Source organism: Anastrepha obliqua, chromosome 3, assembly GCF_027943255.1.
Source record: "Anastrepha obliqua isolate idAnaObli1 chromosome 3, idAnaObli1_1.0, whole genome shotgun sequence".
Taxonomy (NCBI): Eukaryota; Metazoa; Arthropoda; class Insecta; order Diptera; family Tephritidae; genus Anastrepha; species Anastrepha obliqua.
Window position 1 is genome coordinate 60,555,547 of NC_072894.1, and position 22,776 is coordinate 60,578,322.

The following is a 22,776-nucleotide window of genomic DNA, read 5'->3' on the forward strand; positions in this document are numbered from 1 at the left end:
AAAGCTCCTTATTTGCCGTTCGGAGTGGAAAAACATCAACATGTGGTGTGCGTCCCCACAAATAGGACCTGTAGATCGGACAAACGCCTAACAGAAGTGTTCCCGCCAATTATTTATTTTTTTTTTAAACTAAACTTCCGTCCGTCAGTTTAATGTTAGAAACTATAACTTTCAATGTGTATGGGTTTGTTTTATTCCAAAAATTAACAGGCAGTCGAATTTAAATTTTATTAAAATGTGCCCGGTTATAAAAAGTTCAGTACGGAACGAGTTCAGCCTTCCTAACTTGTTTTAGATGAAAATAAACCACCTCACATAAGATGGGTTTTCAAGAAAATCCGACATCCCATTTGCGGCAAATGCGAATGGACGATTCAATTGAACACGAACTAGAACCTCAATTTTATTGCTTTTTATAAAATACATTCTTTGAACATTTGAAAGAATGAACATTCCGTTTCGATGAGATACAAACAGATGGATTTATAGAGTTTGTGGAAATATTTATTTTTTCCCTATTCACATTCACTTTCAAATTATAATATTTGTTATAAAATCACTTTAGGAATTTTGTTTTTAATTTTAGTGAAAACTACTACTACTATTTATTGACTCAAATATTTTAAGTTCCGGTTTCGGTTTGATATTATATGATACAAATGCATATTTTAAGAGTAAATAATTGTAGAGTTTGCATACACAAAGAGACAAATAACAAAAGAAATAAATATTGTGAATGAATATGCTTGACTGTGCTATTAGATCAATAGTAAAATGAGGCAAGGAATCAGGCGTATGATCGTTGAAGTTTATTTTTTAATTGAATAATGGCACAACTACTGCAAAATATTGAGAATTAGATCAAATTGTGTAGAAGTGTGAGTATATGGAAGAGCTCGGACCCATTCAGTACTGCCTACGTACAGTCTAGCAGGTACAGAATGCTTTACGGACATGCATGCACAGCAAAGCGTAACTCAAACTTTTGCAGAGTAAAAAGAATAAACCAAGAACAAAGTGCTAAAATAGCCAATTTATGTTGAAAACAATGGAAATTAAATAGAGTTAATATAAACACTGGAAGGTTCATTCTTTCAAACGTTCACAGTTTCCTTTTTTTTAAATTAAGGTGTCTTTTTGTGTTCAATTGTCTCAACACACCTAAGACAAATTGGACGTCGAATTTACCTAAAAACCCATCTTAGTACTTCCTGACTTGTTGGAGACTGTTTTAAATTGTAACAAAACAAGGTCACGATGTAAGTCAACGTTTCTTACATAGCATGGAGCGTTTAGTGCGCCTTTTTAAATCTTTGTGTTTGTTTTTCACAGCCCCAGGGCTGTATGCCATAAGCCCACACAGGCTTAAATGTTTGACTATAAGCTAAAACTTTAATTTGAATGGAAAGAGGTGAACTTCTTCCTATAAGCCAATTTAATCTTTGCATTTTAAGGTTTAATTCAGCATGTTTTATTTTAATGTGCTCTTTCCAGCAGAATTTCGCATCAAGTGTCATTCCTAAGTATTTCGCAGTGTTGCAGTGGGGAGTTTTGGTGCTTGATTTGTACATATAAAGGACGATATAGATTTTTTAATTGGTGAAATCTACATGTATTAATTTAGTGTCATTAAATTTTATACGCCGTGGTTCCTAGGTGGAACATAAGGCCTGAACAAACAGATTATAATTTGATTTATTTCAAGCAAGAAATTTTATTTATCTCTGCGAATAACCTGCTTTCTGCGCTTCTACTTCCCCCCATCGCCTTCAGGTGTGGGCTGGTCTCCCGAATCTGCGACTCACTTGGGGGTTCCAATCCAACGCAACTTTTGTGAGATCATCCAGTGGTTTACGCGATGCATAGCTGAACCACTTCCATTTGAGATCAATAACTCATAATAATAGCCCATAAGTCGGAGTTACTTATGGTTTCAGGCCCGAATATGTGCATCATTTTGCATAGAAACCAAATAAAAAGTTTGCAACATTTGCGAGTCGCACGTATTCAGGTTCCACGTCTCACAACCATATTGTATCACCGATTTTAAGTTAGCGTCAAAAATCTGCAACTTCGTAAGTGTGGATATGTGCGCCGGTCTCCAAAGTTTAGGTAGCATACCAAAGGCAGAACGTTCTTTTGATATGCGATTGCGAATAACTGCTGCTGATTCGCCATATTTTATGAAAAGGCTGCCGAGATAGCAGACATACAATGATTTTGTTAACGTCCTCCTAGTGTTTACGAGTGGAATAAGTCTCATCATCACCGATTGCTAAAATGCATGTACCGTCAGCGAAGATAGCCGTTTTTCTATTTTGATCTCGCTTATTCCTAAAATATCTATTGTTCACAAATTGAAATAAGATTGCACATATGAAATTACTTACATTGTACATACAAATTGTTATTCAAATATTGATTTGAATTTATTTTTTCAAACTTTCGCAGTTTGTTTCCATTTAAGTGCTTTTTTGCTACCATTTTTACCAAAAGGGATCTATTTTTTCGAATTTCTTCATCCTTCTTAAATGCAACTTTTCGTAAGTGAAGGTCGAAACTCTAATGTCACAAGTAAGCAAGCCTTTCAAATAAAATCATGGCAATAAATTAAAAACACTTTGGCATATTTGTTTCAAAATATTTCTCCTTTTATTTAATTTCCTCGTAGCTATATACCATATATCATATTGTTTTTCGTTGTATTCTTCAGCTACATCAGCCGACAAAAAATCCAGTCATTGGTCTGGCTCAACAAATATAAATTCAATATACATTTGCTGCTTAATTTAAAGGTCCATAAGTATTTTTTTAATTGTTAGTAAAACTTATTTCGGTTCACATACATAATTTTAATTCATCTGATAAACGTTCAATGTTCTGTATGAAACAAGAAATTCACACATGAGAGATTTAGAAGTTTTTCTTTGCATACTTTTGTGAGCACTAAAGCTAATATTTTGATTAGAACAATTTAATAAATTTGTTATCTTGAATTCCCTGTTAAAATTATTGTATTTATTTACTTATTCATATATATATATATTTTGTTTTTTTGTCGTATAAATTCTCCTTCGTTTTATTGTACACAAATCTAGCTTTATTCTCAAGCGCTCGCGCCAGTTATTTCCGCAAATGATCTATCAACAAAAGCGTTTCGTGATGCCGTACGCATCGTACGCATCAAGCGCTCGCGCCAGTTATTTCCGCAAATGATCTATCAACAAAAGCGTTTCGTGTAATTTTCATTGTAATTATTATTCGTGTTAGCCATTTTATTTCGCACTTCCTCATTTAAAGCTTACAAAAATATCTTTTCATAAATTTTAATTGGGTATTATTTACAATTTATTCGTAGTTCTTATATATATTTAGTATTACAGGTATTTTATATTTATTTTCTTTTATTTTAATTTAAAAAATTACTATGCGACGAGTCTAATTCAATTTGGAATTGTCTAAGTGTTTATGGTTTTCACTACTACAACTACAACTACTAAACGTCTCTTATCAACCTACATTATTTTATAATTACAATTATTTTATAACGAATTTGTCTTGGGTACGGAAAAGTCTTTTGTTGTATATATATATATATATAAGATTGTTGCATGTGTGTATGTATGTAGGTATGTATGCATTTCTTATTTATTATTTTTGTTTTTTTCGCATGCTCCTCACAGCTCCGTGGAGTATTCTTGCGGATTTACGGTGAACTTCCGCCAGCAGATGTGATCCGCGCTGCCGTTCGAATTTGGTGGTGGTAATTTGGCTCCTAAGCTCGCTGCCGCAGCTCCTCCACCACCGACGCCTACACTTGCGACTGAGTGTCGATTGTGTTTGGCCATGCTGGCACTGGATGAGCGCTTTATATGAGCGACACCTTGCGAACCACTGCCACTGACACGGCTCATAGGATTACGCGCACCTCCATTGGCAGTGATGGCGTTCGTGCTGCCATATGTTATCGACTCATTGGACGGTGTTATCTCTATACGTGTAGCGTGGCGCCCATCTTCCGATAGTCTTCTAATGTAGACAATCTCCCGATGTTTCTCCATGTGCATGGAGGGCGCACGCGTTGCATGCACGTGAGCGGGAGGTGGTGGTGGTGAAGGCAAAGGCAATTCTTCATCTTCGTTCTGTTGATGCTGATGTTGATGTTGTGTTTGTTGTCTTTGCTGCTCCCTATGTTGATGCTGCTGCTGTTGTGCGCTGGTGCGCTGTTGTGGTTGGGCGCGTGAGCGGTTTGAATAGCGCAACGGTTTGCCATCGCTACTTTGGAAGGGCATAAATTGCTGCGCTACCACTGGAAACTTATCTACGCTTATATCCTCTTCGATTGCCGAATCTCCAAACATGGAGCCACTATAATTGGGCGAACTATTACCGGTGGTTGATTGCTTCCAATTCTGCTGCGTGACATGTCCATTGGCATATTTACCGGAGTTGGAATATTGCCCCTTCTTGATCGAGTGCGTGTAGTCGCGTGTACCACGTCTGCGGAGCGTGAAATCACGACGGCCAGTATCTTGGCACACTGAACGCCACTGCTTCCAGGCATGACGCGCCAATGGATCAGTTGGCCCCCACTCTTTTGCCGGCTTCGATGCTTCGCATATCATACCGAAGAAATTATACTCAACTTGCCGGAATATTTGCACACAAGCAATTATAAAAGTCACTGCTAATGCGAGTAGAATAGGCGCCCAACGCGGCACATATTCTGCCAGCAAATCATACTGATCGTCATCGGAACACCACCACACCAGCGCAGCGGTAAGTATGGCTGGACAAATACACCACAAGCACATCCAACCTTTGAAGATCGGCCGACCAATTGAGAATTCCAAATCGGTGTAGATATTTTTGACGCCATAAATCCAGCAGATCGCAATCAGCTCAAAGACAAGCGCTGTAATTAAGATTGTGCCGACGACTCGTATATCCAAAATGCGCGCTATAATGAATTTCGGCGCCGCCAGCGATATGATCGTCATAACAAGCGCCACCAAGCTGATGACGTAATTCGGATGACGGGGCACCAAGCGTGTAACCGTGTAGATGGACACTGTAGTTGCTACAATGGCGGAAATCACGATCAGCGAATAGATTAGTATGGGTATGATACGCGCGATTAGCTCATTGCTGGGCCGATCGTATAGGACGCGATCGTACACGGCGGTTAGCGGTTTGAGTTCCTCAATCATTACGCCACTATTAGCCGAGAGGTCGAATTGTACCATAAAGAGTGTGACGGCAATAGCATTCACAAGCAAATTGAAGCAAAGATACACGATCGAAGTGCGTACGGCATCACCTTTGTAGAGGAATTTGCCTGTGACTGCTGGTAGAGCGCCAAAACCGCAATTCGTGGCGAAGAGTACCTGCATCAATGCGTTGAACCAAATGTTGGAGTCCAGTAGGAGTGACGAATCGAATGGCCATAACTCGGGAAAGTAGGAGCGCTGGAAGGAGTTGTGCACTTCCCAGCCGGTCAGGCAACATAGCAGCGCAAAGCCGAGAATGCCGAAAAAGAAGAGGCTGCGACGCAAGAAACGACCATTGTGAGTGCTAAAAGAACAAAAACAGAGAAGAAAACATTTGAAATTTTTTACAATTGTTAGTTTTTTGCAAAGAAAATTATTGTTCGCTTTTTTGTTTTGCAAGCAAAAACAAAAAGAAACAAAATTTAACAAATTTTTTTTTTTTAATGTAAGAGTCTACGGCAGCTATAAATAGCTTTTCTTGGTATTTCAAAGAATAAAGTTAGTCTTAGTAAAATCTTTATGTACAGTAAGAGTTTATGGAAACCGTACAAGTTGTTTTCTCAATGTCCAAAAAAAAGTATCTAATAAATATATATGCACATATATACTGGCCGCCGCAGCCGAATGGTTGGTGCATGGCTACCATAAGGAAGTGCGTAAGTTCGAGTCTCCGTGCATTTAACACTAAAATGTCAAACAAATTTTTTCTAATAGCGGTCGCCCCTGGGCAGGCAATAGCAAACCTCCAATCTGTCAGGAAAAAGCTCCTCATAAAAAATATCTGCACTTCGGAGACGGCTTAAAACTGTGGCTTCCTTCATTTGTGGAAAAACATCAAGACGCATACCCCAGGGTGTAAGCACCATTTATATAGTTCGCACTATAAAAAAACCGTATGCATCAATAGTACCGAATTAAACCAAAACTTACAGGAAGCCTGCTAACTTCATGAAAAATTCAAAAAATTTAATTCTATAAAAAATCGGCAAATTTCAAAATATTTATTTCGATTTTTAGACCTTTTCGAAATGTGCAGTTTTGTAGCTCACTCGATTTTAGAATACTTTTGCGCAAGTTTGAAGTGGCTACCGTTGATAACTCAGAAATTATGAATATTTTCAAGCAGTCTTGCTCATTTTCGCTATTTAAGCGGACATTAAATGGAAGCGTTCCTGATAACCCTTAAACCGTTAATAGCTGACAATTCAAAATTTTGCTTTGAATACTCTTGCTTCATATATTATTCAAGTTGAACGGGTTGAATTGAAGGAATCCCAATAAATATTTTGAAGGTTTATCGATTGTTTTTGTGCTTAAAAAGTCTTAGACTATCGACTTGCCCTTTTTTTAATTAGAATTGTTTTACAATAAATTAATGAGAAAAGAAATTTCTGAAAACATTGAAAGTATTACAAGAAAACACTGGTACGAGCATTAGTGGCACTGACTGTTCATGCATATCATCATTTCTTAACAGTTTTTTTAGTTACCAACGAATTGTGGCATATGATGTCAGATTAGAACATGAATTAATGTCAAATGGGAAAATCAAACAAGTTTGTAATTAAAACGATATTAAAAATGCAAATAATTCTTTTATGAATATTATATGAAGTAAAACCATGGCTTCATTTGATTTTATTTGACAGGTAAAAAAAAAAGAAATCAGTCAAATACCCAAACAAGTACAATTAAAAACAAAAAATAAAGATTGACAAACAATGGAATCATCGGTATGAAAAAAATACACTTAAATAATTTTGAATGAAAAAACATAAAAAAAAAATAATATAGTAGTGAAATTAAAATTCAACAAGATTGCCATCCAAAAAATTTACATAAAAATATTAGCTAGGAATATGCCAAACTAATATAAAAAATAATGCGGATGTTCACATCAACGATATGCCTAAATAATCTTTACTACTACGCACAAACACACTTACATACGTACATATGAATAAATCATTAAATATGCAAAGGTGAGAAAAGTTTGGTGTTAAAAATAAATAAATTAATTAATATATCTTGGCATATAAATTACAAAGATTTATTTCATAAATCCACAGGTTGTACTATGTATGAATTCAGCAGCACACCAACGACTGACGCGACACGATGTGCGGCAAAACTGATAATAGTAGTAAGCGTAAGCACGAAGTAGAAGATGGAGATGGTAATTTAAGTTGAGTGATATGGGCATATTTCAGTCATGACGTAGCTACGAATCAGTCGGTCGGTCTACACTTTGCTGCTAGCTTCGAGGCCTTGAGAATCATGCCGCAAAACTTGTATGAGCTGCCAATGCGGCACTTCAAACAAAATGTCGTCGAAAGGCTATAAAAGGCAGGCGCCTTAACCCTTAAGCTTCGCTCATTTTTTGTCCAGAATGAGTAGTTATTAGGCAAATTTTTTTATTTTTTACGACATCTTTCGTCTAAAAGGACAGAAATAATGGATTCTGTGCGTCAATTAATAACGCAAGATTGTCATGTGACATAGCGCAAAATAGAGGCATTCTTGGGCCTTGGTGGGGCTTGGTGGGGCTTGGTGGGGCTAGCACACATTCAATATTGCCTAAACATTTGGTCGTTAAGCAGATTTGTTCTCGTTGCTTCTTAATTTAAAGGTTCATACCGCATAATTTGCCCCAAAAAGTACTTAGGTTAGGTTAGGACATCGTAACAGATGACGAATCGTGGATCTATGCCTATAAGCTGGAAAAAAACATCAATAGGCAGTATGGGTGTGCCAAGGCGAGCATAATGCAGCAAAAATTGTTCGCAGAAGAAGCATCGCAAGCCTCGAACTACTCTAACACCGAATCACTGATTAGCCTTCCATCAATCCGATGAGGCGACTGAAATCCGCAGAAAGAAATGGCAATAGATCGGCCACACTCTGAGGAAGATTGACGACAACATCGCCAAACAGTCGCTGCGATGGATCCCCTTTCAACAGCCAGGACGCATTGTAGGCAGATCACGAACCACCTGGCGCCGTTCAACGGAGGCTGAAATGAGGTCTTTGAATAAATCTTGTAAGTGCCAATTTTATAAATATATGCAGTTAAATTAATAATTTATGGAATAAAAAATGAAGGTTTAGCACACAATATGCAATACAAAATTTCCGGGATTGGGAAGCAAAGTTAAATATTCTAATTTTCATGGACTTTTTAATCCACTTCATATCTATGAACCTTAATTTTAGTATTTACGTATGGCGTACATACATAACTCATATAGGAAGGAAATATGTACATAAAGAGTATAACTCTTTAGCTAATCATTATTTAATTAATACTAATTACTTGAGTTTCATTTGCAATACTAACCACAGCATCACCACAATCCAAATGCCGATCAATCCAACAGCCAACATGCCAAAATACATTGGATTCTCCCAAAATGGTGTTAAAAATGTGCGCTGTAAACATTCTTGACCGCTGTTGCCCGTCACTGTGTAGCCATTCTAAATGTTTGCAAAGAAAATACAATAAAAATCATTAATCACAAACGAGTACATTTAACCGTAATAAAAATCCAATAAATATGCGAATTAGTGAATCAATCATTGCTGCTGCCAATAACGATTTGTTCGCATAATTAGTCACGGTCTTTAAGATTAAGCTCGTAACAGCAACTTGTCGGCAATATGTCTTCAGTAACAGCAACAACAACTTACCGGTGCCAACTTCAAATTGCCCACACACTCCCGAAATGGCATCGTATTGAAGATAAACATGCCGATGTAGGCCACCGCCAAGACGGCTTGCAGTGATACCCAAATCGTCGATAGCCATGACGCAAAACGGCTGATGATGCAGGCGCCTGTATAAACGAACAAAGAGAGTTAGAAGGTGAGAAAATATTCGTGTGAGGATAGCATGTATTAAAATGTAAATTGTTTTATAAACATAGATCGTTTTGTGTTATAAACATAAATGTATTTGTATGCGTATTAAGCAAACGCGTGCAGCTAGGTTCACAATAATAACAGCACGGCATATTGTAAAGTCTTCACTAATTAGTTGACTACTATTTTTTATTTAATTTTTTATATCTTATTTTTATAAAAACATAGTTCAAACTACTACAAACTTTGTACAAAATATAAAAAATTTAATAAATTGGCTTCAAACATTTAAACTATTTAATCAGACTTTTTAGAAAAATTTCGAGAATGCAGTAAATGGCAATAATTGGTGCGTGCCCTTCTGTTAGGTATATAGCCGAGCTCCTCCTCCTATTTGTAGCGTGCGTCTTGATATGGTTCCACAAATATAGCTCATTAGCTTGTGGCATAATTAAATACAAGTTTAAAGTTGTTTAAAAAGGGTTGGGTACGTAATGCGGTATGATACAATGTTCTGTTTACAAAATGCTGTATACAAAATTCTGTATTTCAAAATTCTGTAAAAAATATTCTGTATTACCGAAATGCTGTATTGACGAAATTCTGTATTGACGAAAGTTTGTATTGACAAAATTCTGTATTGACGAAATGCTGTAAGTAAATGATAAGAAATTCAAGAAATTTTATAAAAAAACTGCGGACTTTTTTCTTCAGTTTCGATAGAATCCATCGATTTTTGCGTAGAACTTCTTTTCGCGTGGGCGGCCTTCGGCCGCGCTTCAAAAAAATAACCCTCATCAGTCCGACTCCGGCTACGCAATCCACCGTATTTTTGCGTAGAACTCCTTTTTTCGTTGACTTTTGTCAACACAAAATTTTTTCAATACAGAATTTTGTTAATACAGAATTTCGTCAGTACAGAATTTCGTGAATACACAATTTTGTCAATACAGAATTTTTTGTAAATACAGAATTCTGTAAATACAGAATTTTGTCACTGCAGAATTTTGTTACGTTAATTTACAGTATTTCGTACGAAAAGAATTTTGATATACAGCATTTTGTAGGGATCCCGTTTAAAAATCGCGTTGATTTTTGAAATTTTTTTATTTAGCATTCGTTATATGCGAAGAATAGTCTCAAAAAAAACGCAATTTTTGAGCACAAAATTGAATGGGATCAGAACTGCATACCTAAATTTTTCTATATTAGAAGTAAAAATTCTAGAATAAGAATCAAAAAAGTTTGAAATTTTAATGAGACTTTTTTGCATTTTTGAAATTTCGTACAAAGTGTGAAACTTTGAGGTATATTATTTTGTTTTAGTATGAACTAAAACATAAAAAAAATTGAATTAAAATAAATAAAATAAATAAATACGCAAAACATTATAAAACGTCGCACTGCTATTATTGTGAATGCAAGTGTACCCGTGTATATGGACCGGGTGTTCCACTAACACTTTCTATATTAAATTTAGTGTAGTTTTTTTTTTCGTGTGTTTGCTCTATTGTTTCTAAATCGCCGTAAATAGAGCTAAGACTTTTATGTAAATTTAATACTTACACAAAAAATAGAATATATGTTTGAAAAAGTTTATCAAAACACAAGTTTCGTTCCACGTATATCTCCAAATTTAGTAATAACATTTATTAAGTTAACTCTTTTAATTACATTATTAGTATCTATTATTAGTATCTAATATACAACCAATTTTTTTCTAAAAAGATATGAAAAGTGAAAAATTGACGCTCGCAAATAGTAACTGGTGCAAACTTATGGGTTTGTTCGAATCTTAATAAATGTGACTGTAGTCCCAACCCTCTTTTTTCACAGTAGGTACGTTCCTGAGAAATTCGTGCAAAACACAATCGTGTAAAAACATACATACATGCGACAAGTGGTAAATTTGGGCATATGTTTCACAACTTTAACAAAACGTGTAAAATGAAAACACTCCAAATATTTTTACAAAAAAAACCATGCAAAAGAAGTAAGCATGAAATCTATATTACATAAGTATTTATTGATAAAACAAAAACAATTAATTTTTATTACAAAAAAAATTCAAATTAGTCTACAGTGAAAATTCAATTTATAAATGTATCAGATATGTCCCCATCTGACGAGTTTTATTTAAATTATTAACGGCTTCTGTTAGTTTTTTCGTTATAACCAAATCTGTTATTAGTCATTATTTTTTACGTTGTCGAGTTGTTTTTACAAGGTGGTGCGAAATTAGTCACCCTATCGGAAAATTTGTACTTTTGTAATTTTGGCAAATGGTGACGTACGTCAGTCCGATACTTGTGAAGTAGACAGCTGCAGTATACGAACAGACAAGCAATGGAGTATTGAAAGGTCAAATAGAGATTTCCATTTCTGAAAATTATTATTTTTTTATTCAGTAAAAAAATTATTCGAAAATATTGGATGATTCATTTTGCGCCACCTTGTACAATACCTGATATCCATGTAGACACGACCTAAAGATAACATGTCAATTTTAATGCACAGTTGGACTAGTTCTAAAATGTACTTATTGCTCTTACACGAACAAATTATACTTAATAAGGCAGTCTTTTATTATTATTTATTAGGAAAAATATATAGATATTAAACCTAATCGATTCCGAATATATAAGTAAGTTCTTAGTATTATAATTATCTTAAATTACATTATACTAAGAAATTAAAAATTCTAAAAATATTTACATAGGATGGTATTTTTAGCAATTTTTGATATTGGTTAGTAATTAAATGTTTTTGCCTAATACTCTCTAAATGTTGAGTGTTGAATATATGTATGATCGACGGACATAATATTGCTGCATTGGGCATGTTGGTTTTGGACTTCCAGTGAGAAGATGTTGGTGAGTTATTTGCGTATGTCCGATCCTTAGACGTGTGAAAATGGTTGATTATAGACGAGTGATATTGCTGGAGTAGATAAGTTTATCGGGAGTCGGGTTAAGGTTGAAGTATGAATGCTGGTAATTTTTCCATTCTGTAAATCTCTTTTGATGGGAGCGTAATATTTTCTTCAGGTCATTATAATCGTTTGTCTCATATTGAAAAGTAGGTGCTAATCCAAAGTATTTCACTGCAGTAGCAGCTTGTTCATTACCAGAAATGCCGACATGGCCAGATACCCAGAGGAAAGCAATTTTCTTCCTATATTTAATGCAAATTTCACGGATCTTGACTATTATTGTTGAGCTGTTGCGTATGTTTTGAACTGCGTTTAAGCAGAAAAAAAAATCGGAACATATAACGAATTTGCCCTTTTAATGAATGACATATTCTAAAGCTTTGTGGATAGCAAAAGCCTCGGCAGTAAATACAAACGTGTGTGGAGGGAGCGTACCACCTCTGATGGTATGTACTGCCGTTCGATGAGGTGACTGCAAAGGCAGTGATTGTTGCTTTAGAGCCGTCAGTAAAAATAGTTACTAAATTTTTTTGTTTGTAGTTATTGACGAAATAAGGTAGTCCATTAGGAATTATGTTTTGTTTGGAAAAACATTTTTTTGTTTTGAGATTCGTACAAGTACGAAAATTTCGTATAAAAATGGTATTAGTGATTCGTGTTATTTCAATATCGTGTACCAACTCATTGGGCTACGTCACTAATGTTTCTATGAAAAGCTACTATGAAAAAACTTTCTTTCTATGAAACCAAAATTTTCGAGCTTCCATTTTGGTAACGAAAAATTAGGCAACAAAGTTTACTACAATCGATAATCTTTAAGTACACTAATAAATTATAACTTAATTTTAAAAATAATCTAACGCTAAGTGCAAAAAAAACAGCTCAGAAACACACTAAAAAGGCTTGCAAACATTTTCAAAAAAGGGCGATCACCACAGTTTATGTTCCGTCAGTTTTGCCAAGTGTTTTTTTTTTAGTTGCTTTCATTTTCTATGCAGCTTTTGTGTGTTTTTGTTAGGTCGATTTTTTTTCATCTTGACATTTTAGTTGGTGTTTTTTCGTTTTCATTTTGCTGGAATTTAATCTCAAACATCTATTGGTTTTAATTTTTGCAGATCCATTTCGCCGCCGCTTTGGCACATTTGTACTCTCGTCTCTAGGCGAACTCCTCTTAGTGAGCTCCACCACAACTTGCAACAACTCCAAGGCATAACATCGACATGTATCTGCGCCAGAACTGGCTGATATTGTGGGTTGTTGCCGCACCAGAACGACGGCGAGTATGGACTTTCGTTTGTACTCAAACGGGACACACGGATGCGATTTTTTGATTTTTTTTATTAGAGTTATGCGTTTTCCTGGTATTTTTGAAGTCGATTTTCGATTTTTGCATAGTTGGCTTCTTATTGATAATCTTTTTTTGCATCTGATTAAATCTGATATAGTTTTAGTTTTCGCAAGTTATTCTTCATTGGTTCGTTTTATCGTTTGCCCTTATGTATATGAGATTTTGCCTTGAGTCAGATTCAATTTTTGCTTGTGTGTGTCATTTTGAACTGTAAATCATTTTCCATTTTAGTTGACGAAAGTTTGCATTTATATGTATGTATGTATGTATATTAAATTCATATCATCATTTGCCAGTTTTCAGTATTCAATTTGTTTTAGTTACTCAGTTTGTATGTTAGTTTGGTGGCACAATTTTGAAACGGGTTGTGCCCAACCGATGTGTACTGCGGAACACCAGACCGCCCTGAATGCTCAACATACGGATGTTCTATTTATACCAATTTATACGGAAAATGCATCTGTGAATTGCAAAACTGTTGCAACAGCAATGAAACTTGCGATTGTTAAAGTTCATAGTCGTTCGCATGGAGCCCAAAATTGGGTGGCAATGGGTGGGCCATTAGTTATGTGAGGGCATGTTGGTACTTGCATGCTGTATCCTGCTTGCAACTTCTCTCGTTCTCTGAACCTGTTGCATGCGCATTGCATTGATAGTGTCGACGGTGGATGTGTGTTCCCTGTACGAACCAAATGCTTATTGCCGAGCCGAATTGCTGGGGCGTATGCTACTGATGCGGGAGTTCAACCGGCCCGAGGTGCCTATGTGTGGATGTATGTATGTGTTATGCAGGGATACGCAATAGTTTAAGGGTTGAGAGTGAATGTTTTTTTTCTGTATGTTAAATTTAATGCTAAATTTAAACTAAGAAATTTAAAATGTGGACTTGAAGATTTAATTGAATACACACTAAAAGAATTTTCTCAGAATTCCTTCAAATGGCATATGTACGTATACATATACTTCCTTCCAGCAAACACCAAAATAATACATATAACTCCAACACTGTAGAGCTTCTTTGCCGAAGTTCATATCTAACATCTAAGTCACAAATACGCATAGGTATGTATATCTGTATGTATGTATGTATGTATGTATATATATGTGTGTGTGTACGTTTGAATGGATGCACGTGAATATTTTCTGATTTCTAAGCTACGAACTGAATTGCTTTAAGGTTTGTTTACGTATGCGAGATAACCGAATCAGTTTGCGATAATTAATCTACCCGTTTTCACAGCAAGACTTAAGATTGATTAAATTAGCTGTCAAGTTGGTCTACGTTTGTTTAATTGGAGAACTTATGTTGGTAATACTATTAATCATTTGGAAGAAACACAAAAATGTTCAGTTCCCCTTCACAAAATTAATCTATAAATAACTGAAAATAATCGAAAGCATGGCGTTGCAACTTTCTTTTAATAATCCAGTAATTATTATTAAATGCCGGATATCCAGAGTTAAATTTTGTATTGCTAGTCCCCCTTTTTACTTACAGGTTAAGGAATTAAGCTCAAAATTTTATATTATATAATTAAGCAGATGTATGTGAAAATAATATAAGTTAGGGGCGGGCTTACATTATGGGCCCAGATACGGCACGCGGTTACTAAAGCAGGGGTTGCTAAGCAAACTAATGGCGAACATTGGTGGTCCAACTTAGAGAAAAATAAGGCTGATCATGCGCTAAACTGCAAACCCAAGCGTTCAGAGTTGCTCCAACCTACCGCACTGCCTCAGGCGCAACAGTTTTTGTGATGATGCCTGATGCCTATTGACCTCATGGCCCACCACCAATAACGCCGCGGAACGGATATGCCAAGCCATACAGCGGTACCAAAGGCGATGGGACACTGAATCGAGTGGCAGATGGATGTTGAAGAAGATTCCTATAATAGGCAAATGGATTCAACGGAGCTTCGGAAAAGTGGGCTATATCATGACTCAGAAATACCTACACCGCATGAGTAATATAAGCGACCCCAGGTGCATATACTGCGAAACACCCAGGGATTTCGCCGAGCACACGCTCTTTAATTGCGGCAGATGCCTCCTTCAAAGAGATTATCTGAGGAAGCAGATTGGCGCCATCGCATCGATCAATGTGGGCAAGAAGCTTGAACGCGAGGAAAACTGGGATACGGTAAAAAAGATAGCAGTTCGACGTAGTTCAACAAAGCATTGCAAACATAGACATAAGAAGACAAGCTTATAGCATGAAGCTGGCTACAAACATGGTGGACCCAGACATGGATCAATAGAACTAGTCAATTTCATGAACGTCATTCTGACCATTCCCGAAATAATGCGTAGATTTGTCCTGGAAAGAGTCCCAGAAGAAGAGAAGGGATTGTTTTAGTGGCCACAAAACTCGTCACCAAAAAACAAAATTATAGAAAAAGAAGTGCCTACAAAAATGAGAAAATATCCTTTTCTTTTAGTAACGCAATAAAAAAAACTTTATTCGTTTAAGAAATAGGTGTGGACATAATTTAGTTAGTTGGAGCCATTTTAAATGTGTAGACAAATATTTTTTAATATTTTGCACGCGAAGTTTATTACCATAATAAAATTACAATAACAATGAAATCTGCCTATTTAAAAATAGTCACAACGCGTACATAATATTTTTTGTAGTAGTACCTACTTTAATTTTAAGTAAAGTTTCTATATAAAGAAGCCACATAAATTATTGGAAAAAAGAAAATAATTGCGCCCACATGGAGCTCATAGGGCTAAAATAGCCATCGCTACCCTAAGCAGATGCAATAAAGAGCCATGCTCCCACACACAATACTATACATATTAAAAGTCAGTATTTACAGTATTTATTTTATATTATACAATTCACTTTTCTCATTTTAAGCCAATGGATGTGTAAATGTATTTGTGTGTGGTATCACCGGAAGTTTGTTTATTAGCCTATCAAGCGCTACACCGGTTATAGCGGGCATATTGTTGCCTAGTTTTAGGCTACCTCATAAATGGTAGACCACAAACGGCAAAGATGTTGCCAGATATTTCTTTCCCTCGAGATAGATATTGGCACATACATACGTACATATGCATTGCGTTAAATATCTTTACAACAGGACATATTGACAAGTTTGCTTTTGCTTTGCTTCTTTTTTAATTTAAAACAGTAGAAACTCGATTCTTGCACATACTGGATACTTGCGATACAATTGTTTTACGTACTCAGTACTTGCAACATCAGAAAATCGTTACCTCGATGCTTGCAACATTTTTTGCTTTGTCTTTCTCTTCTGCTCTTTTTACGTTGTATTTCTGGGAATAAAGCTCGGAGAAGTACCGACGAAGTCATTCTGCAAATGGCATTTCTTGAATAGGATTAGCTTAAAGATTTTTTTTATATTATATTATATATAATTGGCGCGTACACCCTTTTTGGGTGTTTGGCCGAGCTCCTCCTCCTATTTGTGATGTGCGTCTTGATGTTGTTCCACAAATGGAGGGACCTACAGTTTCAAGCCGACTCCGAACGGCAGATACTTTTTATGAGGAGCTTTTTCATGGCAGAAATACACTCGGAGGTTTGCCATTGCCTTTCACCGAGATTCGAACCGGCGCTCACTTTCTGAATTCCGAATGGTAGTCACGCACCAACCCATTCGGCCACGGCGGCCGCCCAAAATTGTTGCAAACTTAAAAAAAAGGCTAAAAATTTGCGAAGGAAAATTATCAAATAAGAGTAACTCCATCAACCCCTTTTGAACAAATTTAACAAAACTATTACGGATTTAAGTTAGAGCAGATATGCTATACTATGAGTGTGGCTTATTTTGGAAGATCTTAAATCTCCTGTGCTCTCGAAAGAAACCCGGCTTCGGGGCGTAAGATTAGTAAGGAGAGAATAGCGTTCCTTGCTTATACAAATGCAGCTGGCAATCATAAAGTAAAGAAATGATTATTGGGAAATCAGTGAATCCTCGTTCATCCAAAAATTTTACTGGCAAGCCTGTTGTCTACAAAGGAAATAAAAGTGCTTGGAAGACTTTAGCTTTATTTGACGAATGGTTTCACAGCAGATTTGTTCTAAAGATATGATCTTTTTTGTCAACACAAAGAAGAAGAGGGGAGAGTCGGCACGGATATAGGTAGCTCTGTTTTTACTGATGTATCCAAGATGGAATCTGGAGGAGGAGCTGGAGTTTTTTTCTAAATCAGCCAGCATTTCGGTCTCCTTTAAACTGTTGGAAACGAACGAGTTTTTCAAGCAGAGGCCTTCACGATCTTGCAAGCATGCAAAATGCGTCAAGCTGCGATCAAGATTCTGTCGTCGCCGTATTGCAGCTCTCTTCTGGTGAACTTCTGTTAGGAGGAACTCAAACGTCTCGAACGTGCAGGAAACATTTCCCTTATCTGGGTTCCTGGGCACACGAATATAGAAGAAAATGAAATTGCCGATATTCTTGCCAAGAAAGGGTCGTCAGAACCGGTTTCAGCTGTCCCCTTATCAGACATCGGTGTCCCCTTGACCGTTGTTAAAGGGAAACTACACAATTTCTTTCTAAAAAAGGCGCAATACAAATGGAGGTCTGTCTCATCATGCGCTATTTCGAAAACACTATGACCTTAATACGATATAAACAGAACGCTTAAGGTAATGGGAATCGCCCGCAATTCAATTTCCAAACTCATTCTTGTGTTCACTGATTACTGGATGATCGGAACTCATGCGGAAAAGCTTGGAATTCCGCAAAACCCCTATTGCAGAAGGTGTGGGGATCTTGCAGAGAAAGAGACTGTTGAGCACTCGCTCTGAAAATGTCCGTCTCTGGCGGCTAGGCGCTTGAGATTCCTTAGCGTGGCCTTGAAAAAATTCTCCAGCCCTTTTCTCTCCCCCACTTCTTCAACAGTACTGGATAGCTGCAGACGCTTTTCTCTTCCCAAAATTAAGTGCTACTTGAAGTGTGCCCAAAATTAAGTGCTACTCTTGCCTTCTAACCTACCTACCTAACACTGGATGTATGCTGTATGCCGCATTCGCTAACAATGCAACAAAAACACATTCGAATGCCTCTTTTTCAGCAACATTTTGAGCGTTTTCGAAGGATAAAGTGGATTTCGTGCCACAATTCAACGCTATTAATGAGACTTGGGTCTATCATCATGATCCTAAATCAAAACAGGAGGCTAAAGAGTGGTGTGAACCTGGCTTTTCGGTTCCGAAGAGTTCTTGGCCATAAATCGGCCAAGAAGATGTTAGCATCCGTTTTTTGTAATTCGTTTGTGGATTACTTGGAAACTAGTAAAACAATAAATTCTGAATATTGATGTAACCTTTCAGACCAGCTGAAGGAAAAAAATCGTGAAAAAGGATAGAGTTTGCAAAAGAAAAAATTCTTTTTCATCAGGATAGTGCACCGGTTCACAAGAGCATGTAATAAAATTCGAATTGTTGGAGCAACCACCGCATTTATCAGACTTGGCCCCTGGCGACTTCCATCTGTTTCCAGACTTAAAAAAATGCATGCATGGAAAGTGTTTTTCATCAAAAGGTGAGGTTATAACAGCTGTGGAAGCATATTTTGCAACCCTTCCAGATTCTCACTGCAGAGATGGAATTAATATAATGAAATCTCAGTGGAACATGTCTATTGGTGTTCAAGGAAACTATACTGAATAATAAAGTGTATTCCAAACCTTAAAGTTGTACCTTTCTTATCGAATCACAAAACTTTTTGAACAACCTAGTATGTACATAACATGTATATAATTTCCCGCACTATAATTGCAGTTTGATAATCCATTGAATTTTGGTATAAAAAAGTGTAAGATTCAATTGGCTCGATTTGCGCTGGTTTTGGCAATGTTTTTTTTTTTTTGCTGATGTTGTTTGTTGTTGGTTGGTCATATAAAAAAAGAAACCAAAAATTGTAACTAAATAAACTTATCGATAACGAAAAATTTTTCTTCAAATTTATTATATCGGTGCCCAAATTAAATTTTGCTAAAATGTTACATCTGAACTGGGAGTAGTTATTGACCAATTTTATCAATTTTCAAAAGAATAATTACTACAAAAATTTCGGTCCGAACTGAATTTAGCGCTCCCTTACTTGCTTTCTTTGCTTTTGTAGTTCCCTAATATGCAGCCTAAATTGTATATACATTTGTATGTGAATTTTTGCATGTAATATTTGCATGCAAATTAAATAAAAGAACTTCTACTTGTTTTTCGTGCCTTTGTGAGTGCTACTTTAGAACCATTTCATGCAATATTTTTACAATGCAAGTTTGAATAAATTTGGGCAAATAAGCAAATAAGAAGTAAATAAGTCCATTCGTCACACGAATCAGCCAAGTAACGGCAGCCACGTGCAGCCGACGCGATGTCAGCGAATTTCTACAGTCATTGCTCCCACGTTATTATTTCCAATTCACGGCGGATGTGGATATTTTTTTGAAAATTACTTTGCTAAGCGATACACAATGTGGAGTTGACCTGATATTAAATATTGCACTTGAACACTTGCACTTGCACTTGAACACTTAAGTTTTCGATATAACTTTTCAGATTTAACCTTTTAATTTTGTACATAAATAATAACGCTTTTCAAAACTTCACATTTTCGCTTTTTCCACTAATAATTCTTACTGTTACTTCAAATTACTTCACTTTTCATTTCTTTAATTTTTTATAGGTACTAAATTTTGTCATGCCATGATTTGCTCAGTTTTTTTTTTATTATCTTACTTAACTTCGTGGGCATCATCACGGGACACTGTCCGCGAGGTACACATGCCGTGAGACTCGGAATCACTTCGAGTCCTTTTTGCGACAGCTGCATGGAGGATGAGGTGGAATCATCTCAGCATATGCTCCTTAGCTGCCCAGCCTTCGGGGGACTAAGATTCAAGTATCTTGGTTCTCATCTGATATAGCAGGTGTTGATAACAAAAATTTGATGAACTACATCAGCAGCATAATGAGGTTAACACAACCGCGGACTAGTCACCGTTCGTAGTCCACAATCACTCACCACTCCCCCATCCCTTCCCTTCCTCCCCCTTCTCTGTCCTTAAATGGTATCACAAAGGACGAACCAAACTATTTCGTCCAAGTGGGCCCTACTCTCTGGGCAACCGTTATAACCTAACCTAACCTACTTAACTTCTTTTGAACTAAATTTATTATTCAAATTTTTGTTTAATACTTTTTTTCTTACCTTTAAATATAGGCGAGGCGGTCCATGTATGCGCTGCACTTTGGCCCAGAAACTGCCCCACCGATATCTCCAATAGAATGATAGGCAAACCGACTAGAAATAATAGTGTTATGTATGGAATTAAATACGAAGAGCCATATTTATCCAATTCTCTGGGGAAACGGACTATATTGGCGTAAGTGACATTCAAGCAGATGCACAGCACGAGCCCACGAAATATCGAACATTTGGTCTGGTGAGAGGGAAAGAGATAAAAAGAATGATAAATTAATGGATTTGTGTTTATTCTTTTATTTATGTATATGTATATGTATATGTATAAGTGACTTTCTAAGGTAAACAATTTAATTTAAGGTAAGCAATTACATTTAAGTAAAGAAATGAATAAATGGAAAGAATTCATTGCTAACCTATACGGAACGCAGTATTAAAGTATAGAGTATTAAAATTTTTCAAGAATATTTTAATTTTTTATAGTTTTATTATATTTTTTTTCTTATTTGGTTTGAGTGCATTTTTGTTTTGTGCCAGTTTTTATTGGAGGTTTCGCTCAAATTTATAAACTTAACTGATAATATGCAGCGTGGGTAGCTAAGCTACAACAACAAAATTATATAAATACGTGTTTTTTCATTACTACTCCAAAAGTTATCTTTATTGATATACTATAAGTATATTGTTGATTTCGAATTTTTGGAATAATTTTGTTTTTATTTGGTTTCATTTGTTGCAAAAGAAAAAGGTTGCTTGTATGTAAATGACATTTTGTATATTCGTGATCAAATAGCACTAAAACTCAGTGAGTATTTTGAGAGGCAGGTCAATGTAGGTTGAGGAGTCAAGTGAAATATATTTGAATTAGTAACGACACTTCTTGAGTATCACGCCTAGTCGAGGAGCTGGAGGCACCTGGGCTTAACTAAGGAGCTAAACCAAGTAGTCAGCGAATGAATTTCTAGATTTCTTGAAGGGTGTAGATGAAGTACTGTGAAGGCTGGATGGGGACAATAGATCATAAGATCGAATGTCCACCTCAAATATATCTATCTTTGTAACCTTTTCTTTGAGAGCTTGAAAGCCTTTCGTCTTTCTTCAACTAAAAAAAAGGCTGCTCCTCTCTTAAGGTTCCCACTGAAGCTTAACCAAATGAAGCATTGCTTTCATAAAACGAATCTGAACGCTTCAAATTAATAAATAGATACATTTGAGGTTTGCACTTCGATCCCATGGCCTTTTGTGCCCTCTACTCATCAAACTACCTCAACCATATCCAGTTCCCTTATTAATCTCAAAATAGAGCTGTACTGAACTTATGTGCATTTCTTCTGGCTGCAATTGGCCGCTTCTCCGCTGTTTAGTGCTACATTCAAGGACAACGTGTATTGGGGTATCCGGAGATTGATAGCCAAAACAACAAGACTAAGCTAATGCGTATTATGACTGCGCAATCTGCAATGGCACGTGAGAATGCCCATGAGCATTCTCAGTTAATTATAAGCGAGGATTGTGAATTTCCTAATTTTGGGTGTGTTGTCTTATAACAAAGAAAAGCTCGGGTCCTATTGGTAACGAAGCCGAAGCCTCGAATGCAAATGCGTCCGATACTGTTATACCTCTTTGTTTTGAGACCCAAATAAGCCAGATGCGATTGTGCGTTCCTAAAAAATTAAATTTCTTAATACCATACGCTCAAAGACCAATGAGGACTTAGTCTCACAGCCAGGCGCTGCTTTGAGCGCCACCTGACTGCCTCTCAGAATGGCAATTCGCTTGTTTCACAAATTTCTGTTTAAATTTATCTCTGCACGGCTTGGAAAACTATACATCGACACAAAATGTTTAGTTCTGTTATCATATATAATATTAAAATGCCTAATATTAAATGCCTTCGAGCTATCTGTATATCAATGCAGGATATACTCTTACGTGTTATACGTTTGCCTTGTCATCCAGTTCTAGTTAAGTCGCTTTAGATTCAGTTGCATTTGATCTCAATCCATGGAGATCAGTTTGCCGAAGCACATACATATACAATCACAAATTTAAAGGAAGGAAGTTACGTAAGGCGGAGTCTCTTCCTATAATTCTAGTGCGCGGTCGTGTGGACTGGAAATCCCACATTGTATGTTCTGAGTGATGCCAGATTTTTTTTTTATTTAGTTTAACTGCCCTCGT

At 36.3% G+C, this 22,776-nt stretch overlaps 1 protein-coding gene across 4 annotated transcripts in view; it reads right to left on the reverse strand.

Moving 5' to 3' along the window:
- Nucleotides 1-3,190: 3,190 nt before the first annotated feature.
- Nucleotides 3,191-22,776, reverse strand: part of LOC129240193 (sodium- and chloride-dependent GABA transporter 1-like) — a 147,234-nt gene continuing 127,648 nt past the window's right edge. For all 4 annotated transcript variants that reach the window (XM_054875815.1, XM_054875814.1, XM_054875816.1 and 1 more), the window contains exons 3-6: nucleotides 20,602-20,833; nucleotides 8,958-9,103; nucleotides 8,608-8,744; nucleotides 3,191-5,574 (exon numbers count right to left, since the gene is read on the reverse strand). In XM_054875815.1, the coding sequence (XP_054731790.1) occupies nucleotides 3,678-5,574; nucleotides 8,608-8,744; nucleotides 8,958-9,103; nucleotides 20,602-20,833 (2,412 nt within the window). In that variant the 3' untranslated portion in view covers nucleotides 3,191-3,677. The remainder of the gene's footprint in view (nucleotides 5,575-8,607; nucleotides 8,745-8,957; nucleotides 9,104-20,601; nucleotides 20,834-22,776) is intronic.